The 12897-nt window shown below is 40.0% G+C and overlaps 1 protein-coding gene across 2 annotated transcripts in view; it reads right to left on the bottom strand.

Moving 5' to 3' along the window:
• The window catches only part of MCCC1 (methylcrotonyl-CoA carboxylase subunit 1), a 64863-nt gene that overhangs the window by 11572 nt on the left and 40394 nt on the right, over positions 1 to 12897 (bottom strand). For both annotated transcript variants that reach the window (XM_030862615.3, XM_070045476.1), the window contains 5 exons: positions 12553 to 12680; positions 9276 to 9459; positions 6940 to 7049; positions 5282 to 5498; positions 3123 to 3209 (listed from right to left, as the gene is read on the bottom strand). In XM_030862615.3, coding sequence (XP_030718475.1) covers positions 3123 to 3209; positions 5282 to 5498; positions 6940 to 7049; positions 9276 to 9459; positions 12553 to 12680 — 726 coding nt within the window. The remainder of the gene's footprint in view (positions 1 to 3122; positions 3210 to 5281; positions 5499 to 6939; positions 7050 to 9275; positions 9460 to 12552; positions 12681 to 12897) is intronic.

The raw sequence follows: 12897 nt of genomic DNA, 5'->3' as shown, positions 1-12897 counted from the left end.
AAATGCTTTATAGGTGTTGCCGCATTTCATACACTCAACAACCCAAGGAAGTAACTGCCATCACCATCCCCATTTACGGCTGAGGACACTAGATGCTTAGAGAGGGTGACTTGCCCAAGGGTCACAGACAAGAGGGGAGCGGAATTCAACCCATACAGTCTGACTCCAGGGCCTGCATTATTAACCACTATACCGTCCGTCTTGCCAACATATACACTTCTCCTTTGCCAAGTGGTAAATTTCTTACATCTTTTTTTCTCCTCTTTACATTACTCAGAATATCTGTTTTTTCAAAAACTTTGTACTGAATGTATGAATGAATGAAACTTTCCCCATATATCTTACCAATATCTTTAAACTTTCTTATAAGAAAATACATCCAATTATGCCAGATCAGTTTTCTTTCAATTTGTAAGATATGAAAAGTATTTAACTGACATGAATGCCGAATGAATCATAGTAAAGGACTTCCCTGGTGGCTCAGTGGTTAAGAATCCGCCTGCCAATGCAGGAGACACGGGTTTGATTGCTGGTCCGGGAAGATCCCACATGCCGCAGAGCACCTAAGCCTGTGCACCACAACAACTGAGCCTGTGCTCTAGAGCCCAGGAGCTACAATTACTGAGCCCACGCACCGTAGAGTCTGCGCGCTGCAACTACTGAGCCCACGCACCACAACTACCAAAGACTCTGCGCTCTAGGGCCCAAGTGTCGCAAATACTGAGTCCACATGCTGCAACTACTGAAGTCCACGCACCTAGAGCCCATGCTCTGCAACAAGAGAAGTCACCGCAATGAGAAGCCCACGCACCACAACGAAGAGTAGCCCCTGCTCACCGCAACTAGAGAAAGCCTGTGCGCAGCAACGAAGACCCAATGCAGCCAAAAATAAAAAAATAAAATGAATAAATTTTTTAAAAATTAAAAAATCATAGTAAAGACATTGCCAGGAAAACTCTAAATTCTTTTATATATTATAGGGTAACTGAATTTGTTCCTCCCTCCTCTAGGTATCTCTTGACCCCCACAAGAGAACCTTAAACATCTTCTTATAAATTTAATATATGTTTAATATCCTCTTACATACTTAATAAAGTATATAAGTTTAGCATGGTGCAGTGTTAGGTAAGCACATGTACCCTGGAGCATGGGCTCATATTCTGGCTCCACCAATTAGTTTTGGTGTGACTTCAAGAAAACTATTAATCTCTCTAAGACATGGTTCTCAATTTACAAAGTTGACACTAATAATAACACTGATCTCATTGGCCTATTCTGAAAATGCAAATGAAATAATCCATGGAACGTGCTTAACAAAGTGTCTGATATATACCAAACACTCAATAAATCTTAGCCATTAGTATTGAGGGTAGGGCAGGGTTCTGTGAAACATGGCCATAGTAACAAAGGAAGATTATTTTTCAAGCCCTGAATATTTAAAATGCTGGGTCGTTCTTACTGAGATCATTAGGAGTTGGTTCTACTTTAGATTCACAAATGCTTCTGGGCTCTTAGACTTCCTCTTTGGAGCACTCTCTTATTCAACCATGGTCACTACTGATTATATTAGAGACTCACCATAACATTCTGAAAGCTATTATATTCAGACCTGGATTATTGTTGAAAAATACTACCAAAAGGATGTAGTGAACAGCATGCATATTGGCTTTTCAATTATATATTTATTTATTTTAAAAATTAAAAAAGCAAAATCCCCAAAAATGCAGCATAATTCAAAACACTGCTCAGAGCCTTAGTGAAGACCCATGCCAGATAACACAGTTGGCTCATCTGAATTACAATCACACATGTGATTTTTCTGTTTAATTTAGGTTGAAGAGGTCACTGAAACTTTGCTGCTGATACTTGTGTTCAGCATAGAGGATTCTAGAGTAAGATATTCCCAGATTTTGGAGGCTGTTTTTTAGGACGAAATGAATAAATACACCAGTATAAAATGGATAGGTTGACCATTTGCAGAATGCTACTTTGTAAGGGATGTTTGCAAACTTTCTTTCCATGTACTCAAGGCACTTAGGGCAATGACCATCTAGGTTCAGAAAGAAAAAATACCTAAAGAGCTATAACCCAATCAACTTCTGTGAACAAAGAATCTTTTAGTAAATGACTGGATATCTACACAGAGTTGAGGCACAGAACATCTCACTCTGTCTGGGGCAGAGGGTGCTGTGATGAGCTGGCAGGAGCATTCTGTTCTACCTGGTAGGCGCATTCTGATAATGGAGTTATCACAGTTCATTGACATCTCACATTTAAGGCCATCCAGTCGTCCCAGCCCTGACTCTGTACATCTGGCTTGCCAGGCAAACTGTCCTGCAGCAAGAGGGATACAGCCACCTGCTATCACAGGATTCTGGTTCCTCTGGTACACTGTTCCAGCCATAAGTTTATAAACCACCTTCTGGTTTAGGTGTCAGCCCTTCCTGACTTAAGTTACAATAAATCAGGCCCCCTCCTGAGCCTATTCAAATTAGTTTGCAATCAAAACTCAATTTTCCACTGGAAAAGTGGTGAAAATAGCACAGGGGCCAAGGTCAAAAAGACTGGGTATCAATCTTGGCTCTGCCACTTACTAGCCTTGAGTAAGTTTTACTGCACCTCCCATGCCTAAGTTTCACCACCAATAGGTGGGTAAAACAGTGACTCCCCTTCATTAACGCTGCCTGAGCATTGGGCAATCCTTCCCTGGAGTAGTTCTGGTTACTGTTTTTCTTCTTTAAAAGTCATACATGCTCACTGAAGAAAAACTGCAAAGCAAAGAAAGTACAAAGAAGAGGCGGAAAAAAGACTGCTTCAAATCCCACCATCCAACGGTAATCTCACTAATGTTTTGTCATATTTCATTTGTCATTTTGCTATGTACGTTTTATGACATATTTTAAAAATAGTTACCAAATATAGAAAAAGTGTAAAAAAAAAAAGTCATTAACTCTACCACCCAGAGCCAATCAATTCTATTATTTTCGCATGCTTCCTTCCAATGTTTAGGCTAGGGATCTGAAAAAATGTAATTGATAGTGGCCAGACTGAATCCTTTTTTTTCAGGTAAATATGCTATATTTCTACAAAGCACATTCCTCTTTTAATAAAACATTACTTACTGTTTTTACCATCCCTAAGAGTCATGCTTCTGGTATAACAGATATTCAGTCTTCTTCCACTGCTGGATACAAAAGGAGAGTATTGATCTAGAAAAAATTTAAAATTCAACAACAAATTAATGAACATCAAGCTTACTAACAAAAGAAAATGTAGAGGTCCTATATCAGCAGCTCAAATGTGTTTTCTTTGTTCTATTCATTGCTTTAAATTTATTTTTAAAAAAGTTTTTTTAAAAGCTATTTTCTTCTTTTTAAAATATTTATTTATTTATTTTTGCCTGCCTTGGGTCTCAGTGGCGGCACGTGGGATCCTTCGTTGCGGCACGCGGGCTTCTCTCTAGCTGTGGCACGTGGGCTCCAAAGCGCAAGGGCTCAGTAGTTGTGGCTCGTGGGCTCCAGAGTGCATAGGTTCTGTAGTTGCAGTATGTGGGCTCTCTAGTTGTGGCGCGTGGGCTCAGTAGTTGCAGTGCGTGGGCTTAGTTGCCCTGTGGCATGTGGGATCTTAGTTCGATGCCCTGACCAGGGATCGAACCCATATCCCCGAATTGGAAGGCAGATTCTTAACCACTGGACAACCAGGGAAGCCCTCTCATTGCTTTAAATTTAAATTAGACACTTTCATTTACGGCTCAGGAAATTTTATATGAAAAATATCCCAGTTTCTCTTGAAAATCAGAATATTTGCAGCCTCAATTCTCATCCTCTGGTTACATAAACTGCACAGTGGTCACCTTTTTTGACAGGACAAATGCATTCCAGGTCACCCAAATCCTCACCACTCACTATTTTTCTTTTACCTGGCCTCTTTTACTCTTCTCTATTACTGGTCCGCCCCAGACATTTGTGTGTTCACCCTCTGTTAGACAATATCCAGGAGCTACAGAGTAGCTAAATTGAAGCAATTTATTCTGAAACTCCTCACTGTGCTAGTTATAAATTTTAAAAAGGAAAGTGAGAGTAAGAGGACACTCCATTCTAAAAATGCTAAGTCCAGGCTTAGGAATACCAGATGGGGTATAGTTAGATGCATTTATTTAATGTAAAAGGACCAAATGAGGACACAGCACAAATCTCCAAATATAGTTTTATATTTTAAGCTTTCAATGTAACCTTCTTGAATGAATCTAGAAATTAAAGATCCCAATAACAGGATCCTATAATAATAATCCTAATAATAATAAAGGGATAAATGGATTCAATTTTTTTTTTTTCTGTTTGCTCCAAAGATCAGAAACAGCCTGAGGAAACATTATGGAGCAAATTTGGGAGAGCTCAGATTTTGCCAATTTAGAGGGAAGAACTTCTTAACGGAGAACTGACTGAAACTGTAATTAACTAACGAATTTTCATTATGAATTTCCAGCTTCCTGAGGTGTTAGGAGGCTGGGCAACAACTCAGCAGGGATGCTGAAGCAGGGATGCACGCGTGTGGCAGCCAGGATGAATCTCTCATAGGCCCCCCACCCCCACCCCGTGCCCAGATTCTATGATACAATGAAGTACCTAGGTGTCTAGCTAGTCAGAAATTTGATCACAGAATAGAAAAAGAGAGGAGGAACTAACTCAACAATAAATCATGGGTAACCCAAGGGAATCTGAGCATCTCTGGCGCTCTGTCTTTAGTCTCCAGGACCAAGGAAGTTGCTGCAGGTACAGAGGATACAACAAAGTAGGCCACAAGGAGTGGTGAATAAAAGAAGTTGGAAGGAAATGAAAAATAAATTAAAAAAAAAAAAGTTGGAAGGGATATCAGCATGGGATGCGGGGAGAACTTGTGTTTGCTTGAAAATAATTCCTTCTTTACATTACGCTGTTAGGTGATAAGTTATATTTAATGGGTTAAAGGGTGTTGATGGGCGCACCCATGTTATGTGAGGAGCTCTACTTCACACTAAAAAACACTTTAGCAGAGGAAGGTGTCAATCACTGACAGAAGAAAAGGGAGGTAGGAGTGGCATAAAGAAAGAAAAGCGGGAGTTCCCTGGTGGCCTAGTGGTTAGGATTCTGGGCGTTCACTACTGTGGCCTGGGTTCAATCCCTGGTTGGGAACTGAGATCCCATAAGCCGTGTGGCACAGCCAAAAAAAAAAAAAAAAAAGCATGTTCAATGATTATTCATAAAATCTTGATAAGCAGAAGAAAGAGAAAAGCATTCCATACCTTGTGTCTGGATTTTGAAAACATCAGTCATAGCTTTCTCCTTGAGGATGAGCCCCAGAGCTGCCTGGCATAAATATTCTTTGGCTGTGGTCTTCCGATGGGGCAACAGTTCTTTGCGGTGCTGAGGGATGAAATCAGTGTGCACTTTCCCAGCTTCAAACTCTGGGTGGCCAGACAGTTTGAGGAGGAAGTCAATGTTGGTGTTCAGCCCAACAATCTAAGGGGGAAAAAAAAGCCGATGTCCCCAGTGAGTGGGGAAAACAACATATTCAGAAAAACATTTCTATGGCATCTGCTCTTTCTACTAAGTATTTTCTACTATGAATAACCCTCAGAAAGAACAAAATAAAACGAAAAAACCCACTTCACCATCACTATACATCCGCACACAACACTATGTAATTTACTATGATAAAGACAATGTAGGAAATGGTGTTGGGTAGGTAGTGTGGAGATGTTTAATTGACTCAGATTAGGAAAGCAAGTAAACGTTAAGAAACTTAAGTGAGATTTACTTGCAAGATATCGAAGACTTGCCGCTCAGAACACACCCACGAAATAGGAAAACCACAGAGTAAGATTGCTGCACTGGGGATGGGTAGGATCATACGACCTGAAAAAAGCTTCCTTCCAACACTAAAATCCAACTTTGACACATTGATATAAAAATTTAAAAAGGTATAAAATTAACCCCAATCCACCCAATAAATAGGATCCCAGGCAAAACTGCTATCTGAGCCTTGGGTTCATTCATTCATTCACTCATTCATCCATTCATTCATTTATTTTATAGCCATTTACTGAGTGCCTTTTAGGTGCCAGGCCCTGACCTGGATACTGTGGACGCAGTGAGGAACAAAACACAGTGAGGAACAAAACACAGTCCTTGCCTCCACATTCAAGGGACACATGACAGCAATATCTATAAACAAATATCTAATATAATGGCAGGTGATATGAAGAAAAAGAAGGCTGGCTAAAGGAAGAGAGAATGCAAAGGGTTCTGTGGGGTGGCCTGGAGGACTCTGAGGGTCACAGTGAGCAGGGCTCAGGATGGTGAGGAGGCAGTCATGTGGGGGAAGAATATTCTGGAAGGGAGAACGGGAACACATGGCTCCATGCTGGGGTGTCTAAGGAGTAGCAAAGAGGCCAGTGTGGGTGGAGCCACAGAAAAAGGAAGTTTGATCAAATTCACGATATATAATAATTTGAATATCATGGGTTAATAAGAAGTCCTTCTATGAAGCTAAATCAATGTGGTACGGGACTTACTGCACCAAGGAAATGAATGGCTACAGAAAAGCAACAAACTCTTTTAAATGGATAAGACTGAACATAATTATCTTCCTTCACAGAAAATAACACCAGACTATAGGCCACACGCGTATCGTGGCCTCATCTACAGGATGAATAGAAATTTCATACTGAGGTTAACACTGATGCTAATAGTTTTAGTCTTGCAATCTTTCTTTTCTAGCTGAAATTAAGAAGTCCTCAAACTCTATTCTGACCCATGGGAAATTCTCCCATGTGAAATTATTCTGTTAGTGACATATGGGTAATTGGAGGAAATAAGTTGACAAGGACAAAGTTGACCAAGCTTGGCTGTAGAGATGCAGAGAACAACAGGGCCACTGACACAGCCCCAGGTCACTCACACTGTACTGTCGAAGGCTGTACTGCAGTTTCGTCAAGGCTGCCTGGCGATCTGCAGCCCACACAACCAGCTTTGCAATCATGGGGTCATAATGCACTGAAACTTCATCTCCTGAAATTGAAAAACCACAGTAACCAAAGTTAAAGAGAGAAAATATGATAAGTAAGACATTCTCCTGGGGCTTTACGTACATTTCACACTTAACCCTCACAAACTCCTGCACCACAGATATCCTTATCACCATTTTATTCATTAGGAACTGAGGCTCACGGGGGTTTAAAAACAGAAGCTGTTAAGGAGGGTGTGGCCATCCAAGAGCACCATGCCCCAGATAGTCATTCAATGACACACAGGCTGGTTTTCCTCATCTTATCTTCGTCTGAACCTTCTTTTCCCTTCTCATTTTGGGAAGTCAGTACAAACTCCCTCTACCTATCATATCACAATCACTTCTGTCTTTGGCATTTCCTTCCCTCCACCCCCTCAGTTTCCTCATCAGAAAAAAAGGACAATAATTCCTCTATCCTATATGCTTGTTGGGAGGATTGACAATCAAGTGTCAAATGCCATACCTGGCAGAGCTGATAAACAAACAGCAGCTGTCATTACTGTGACCAGAGTCTCAGAGAACAAGGATGTGAACCATGCACATCTCACTGGTTAGAATGGTTCAAGACAAAAGGATGTGGTGTATTACATAGAATACTGTTCTAGGACCTTTCTGTGGTTTTGACAGGCCACTGGACCCCTCTGAACCCCAGAGTCTTCATCTGTAGAATCAAGGGGTTAGATCACACTTCCTTATCCACCCATCCATCCACCCACCCACCTACCAACACATATTGAACACCTTCTAGGTCTAGGGTTGAGCAAAGTCCTGCAATTATAACATAGAAGACACAGTCCCTCTCTTAAGACTCTTATAGTCTAATGGAGAAGCTAGACAACGAGTAAAAGATCATCATAAGATAATATAAAAGGGCAATGCCCAAGGAATACACGAGGGACTCAGGGAACACAAAAGAGGAGGGTTGGGGAAATCTTCCTAGACTAGATTATCCTCCTCAGTGCCAGGATGTGAATCTGGGAGTCTGTTTTAGAATTATATCTCTGTTATCCTTTGAGCACCTTTATTAAAGTATATTGCAAGCTTTGCTTGCCTCACAGATTCCTTTTTTCTATTGCAATTTCCCTCTTCTCTCTATGATGTGCCGCTGATATGAAAAAATTTACTGACTACCAAATCTTGCTGTGGGTTAGCCAGAACTCTCAAAATGCTGCCAGTTTATCATTAAGAAGTCCTCATTCATTTTGGCTTTCCAGACCCTATACAATTTGCTTTCATTCTGTATCTCCAGCCATATCTCCAACTACTCACTGTCCTGAACCCTTTTCTCCAGCCACATATTTTCTCACAGTTCTTCAAACACATCTTTAGTTAAATCCTCTTTTCTTTACCTTTCTGTATGCTGTTAAATCTGCCTACTCAAATCCACTCCAGACTTCCCCTTAGAAGCGTGTCCTGATTACACCAGCCTAACATAACCTGTTATTCCGAGAATTGCTGTATTTTATCACTCACCATCTGTATAACTTCTCTGGCAACTAAAGTTAAGGTGGCAGTAGACAGTGGTGGCTCAGAGCATAAAACCTGGAGCCAGAATGACTGGGTCTGGATCTTGGCTCCAAGGGTGACCTTGGACAAGTCACTTCTCTGTGCCCTGGCTTCCTCATCTGGAAAATGGGAGTGATAATAACATCTATTCATAGGGTAGTTCTCATAGTTAAAGGAGCCCAGGTAGAAAAATCACCTAGAACAGTGCCTGTACATAGTAAGTACTAAATAACTGTTATGACCATCGTTATTAGTCATATGTGAATCGTGATAGTTCTTGCACTGTCATTTTTTTTCTTTTCTTTCTTTTATTTATTACTGTTTAGCTCGCACTAAATTTATTTATTAATTTTTCAGCTTGACTTTCAGTACCTTGAAGGCAGAGTGCCTTGGACATAGCAGTTATCAGTCACCTTAAATTATATGTGGAACTAGGCAAAGTAAAAAATATAAAACAGTACCCACAAAATATTTGTTGCTTAGGCTTCACTAAGTGCTGCTGCATTTCAAAAAAGAGAGTAGTACTGCTTAAAAATACTAGTTATTCTTTAAAAATGACTATTCCAGAAGGAAAAGTAAAGATTACAGAGAAATCAATTAAATCCTTTATTTTTAAAGCACATTAGATATATCCACAAGACATAGGGAAAAGACCCCATACAAAACCAATAATGTACTAACAACTTTTAAACACTGAGACTTTTTGCTTTATTTCACTTTACCTTGCCGTACTCCAGTTTCAATCCTAGTGGCAAGGTCTGCTCGAGGGGTGGAGAGATGCACTAATGGTCCAGCCCCTGGCATGAAGTTATTGTTAGGATCTTCTGCATATATTCTAGCTTCAAAGGCATGGCCTCGCAGAGTTATCTCTTCCTGGCTCAAAGGAATCTTCTCTCCTGCTGCAATCTGGTAAAAGAAGAGTATGTGCTTCTTATGAATATCCACCTTCTAGCAGCTATGAGACTTAGTCGACGGTCTTATCCTTTTCTACGTAAAATGTACATCAGGACTTTATAATGAAGCCAAATAAAAACTCTTATTTTATCCACCTACTCGAGTATTGGGCAAAAGCAAAAGTAGATTAAAAAACAGATGCAGCTTGAAAATACTGTACTTATTACAATGGGTTTCTAGAATTTTTAAATAGAGAAAACAGGCAAACCAATGACTAAATCACAAATATAAGTATCAGTGCTTTTTCAATATAATGAAAACTGAAATTTCTTACTGGCAAGATATTCTCAGTTTTCATTTAAAACATTAGCACTCAGTTACCAAATCAAGCTTTTTTATAGTAAATTATTAGTTGGTGTTTAGGACTATTTTCACAGCTATGCCTAAAGCGTGGCATTAGTCATCTTTGTCATCTTCATCACCAAGTGATCAAGCAAAACAGAGGAACATGATGTTCTTAAAATTTTGTTATGTTTATTGCAAGATACCAGATTATAAACAGGGATGATCAGCATTGTTTACCACTACTGATATTATTATTATTTTGGCTCTTATATACTAATACAACAAATCTCTCTTCAACTAATATAACTTGGAAAAGGCTATTGGAGGGCACACTGTCACTCTCTTCTCTCTTCCCTTAAGTTTTCCTCCAAGATGAGAAAACGACAAACTGAGATGGCAAAAGATACAGGGAAAAACTCTAACTGAGCAGCACACTGAACCAGACAGGTAAGTGTAAAACAAGCAAAGGTCTCATCTCTTTAAATCTGTAGATAAGAAAAATCAGGAACCACAACAGTGAAAATGAAAGGAAAATGGACTAAATTGAATGGCTTTATGCCATGGTGTTTGGAACCAAAGACTCTGCAGCCGTATTGCCTGGGTTCAAATTCTGTCTCTATACTTATTCTGTTCCGGGCATACTCATATTCTGGGTAAGTTTCTGTAACCTCTTAATGCTTCAGAGAAAAATGCCTGGCATAAAGTAAGCACTATGTAAGTGTTAGCTATTATCATTTCATTCTTATCCTTTATAATAAAATACTCTTTAATGTTCTGATAAAGAATTCTATTTCAAAAAAAATAGAATTCTATTTGTTTTAGTATAAAAAGGAAAAGAATGACCATATGTCCGTATTCTAAGATGTGATCTTATTGCTGACTACATAGCGCAATTTCAACCTGGCTATCTTTGCCTATCTGTTTTCCTCTGAAGTTGGTTTCTATATGGGCCCAGAAGAGACTGACCCAACCATGCCTCTGGGTACTTAGAAAATGGTACCATCTGAGTTCTCTGGGGCTTAGACATTGACTCTTTGGAAGCCCCGGACCTTGGATATTTCACCAGCCTCTCCTGAAACCACTAACCATCTGAACCTGCAGCTGGGTGCTCACATCATTGCACCCTTGCTCTAGGAAGCTGGTGACTCCACAGACAGGTCCTGGAGCTTGAACTCTTGCCTCACCACATGGAGAGGCCCCTTGTTTTACCTCTGTTTGGAAGCCAGACTCCAAAGTACCTTGAACACTGTAAACAGGGTCCAATGGCATCCCTAAGTTCTAGAAACCCTCCCCAGATGATAAAACCCTATTTTTCTTTCTAGAGCTCTTACAGTTTCTTGACTTGCAGAATAAATGTCTGCTCGTCCCTCTAATGTCCAAAAGCTTTCTCCTCTTTAATCCTTGGAAACCCTTTATCCTTCATGATTTCAAAATTCTGGACTCTCGTGGTTACCGCTTCAGAAAAAAATATTCTTTTCCTTGAATTCTGGAAACATAAGCACTCTTTCCAAAAGTTTCTAAACCCGCTACAGTTTTCCTGACACTTACTAACACTTACTAGCCTGATGTGCCTGGTTTTCATTAGCTCCCAATGCCCAGAAGGCCCAGAATAATCTTATGGCTTAATTAAAACCACCAATCATCTCCAAAGAACCAGCAAAAGGAACGTTATATTATTGTCCACAGAAGTTCTGCAAAGACAAAATTATCAAAATAATCACGACTTTAGCATCACAACGTGGAAAAAATAATTTCGTTTCAGGATATATAAAGAACCAAGAATCCTACAGAGATCAAGAATATTCATACTACTTAAAAACATTTTTTATATTAAACAACAGGTTGTAAAAATCTACTGTTTTCAATAAAGAGAACAAAACAGACTAAGTTATTATCATTAATATTTGAAGGAATAAGCTTGTAGAACTCAGATTCAGGCCAGTGAAGAACAGCTGTAGACTTAAGATTTCAGTAAAATTCAGTAGATGTGTCACAGAAATGTTAAAGTGCTTTAAAATTTTCTAAACGTTTACTCTGAGTGGCTACATTTATCCCTTCATGGGCCATCAACAGTCTGTCAGCACTTGCACGTGGACCCCTCTGTTAATCTAGACCCTTCCCTTGGCTCTTCATTCCCATCTTTTCCTTAGCTTATTTCACCTTGGCTAGCATCTGTCCTGCCTCTAAAATCTCATGATGGCCTGGACCTGAATGATGTAGTCTCAGGGCACAAGGTTTTGTGTTGAGACAGTGTGGTCACAAGCAAGCCTCAGTGACAGCAGTTCGCCTGCTGGCTGCCCCATGTCTAAGGGGGAAAGATGGTAAGTGACAGATTAGGAATCTGAGTCCATAAAGTGCATCAAATGTAATGCCACCTTTAACCTCCCATTTTCCTATCCTCATGACAACCACTAAGAATTGAACCCTTGTCCAAAGCAATGCCTCCTTTTAAGAGGTTTTAAGAAGGGAATGTATTCTCGACACTGATTTTTTTTTTTTTTTTTTCCCGGTACGCGGGCCCCTCACTGTTGTGGCCTCTCCCGTTGTGGAACACAGGCTCCAGACGCGCAGGCTCAGTGGCCATGGCTCACGGGCCCAGCCGCTCTGCGGCATGTGGGATCTTCCCGGACCAGGGCACGAACCCGTGTCCCCTGCATCGGCAGGCGGACTCTCAACCACTGCGCCACCAGGGAAGCCCCTCGACACTGATTTTTTTTTTTTTTTTTTGACACTGATTTTTAACAGAAAAATTACTCCCACCCTAAGCTGCCATTCCACCAAGTCAGTTCCTGTGATCATCTCAGTAACAGGATGTTCCACTTGCAGCCTTGTATTCATTTCCATGAAGTAGAAATTGTGCTTTGAGTCCATAATAAACTCCACGGTTCCTAAATACAAAATACAGTGGGTCACATTTCAACAGTATATAATCAGTAGGAATCAAAATCTTTCTTGATAGATTATATCAAGTTTTACAGCTGCCTTCATTCAATGGTAAACATTTTGCATTTCATGAAGAAAACATCTCACATTTTGTAGCAGCAAATGATTCTCAATCAAAAATATGGAGCCACATGAAATTTAACAATAGAAAAGTATATCTGA

Source organism: Globicephala melas, chromosome 4 (assembly GCF_963455315.2).
Source record: "Globicephala melas chromosome 4, mGloMel1.2, whole genome shotgun sequence".
NCBI lineage: Eukaryota > Metazoa > Chordata > Mammalia > Artiodactyla > Delphinidae > Globicephala > Globicephala melas.
This window is presented reverse-complemented; position numbering and strand designations above follow the sequence as displayed.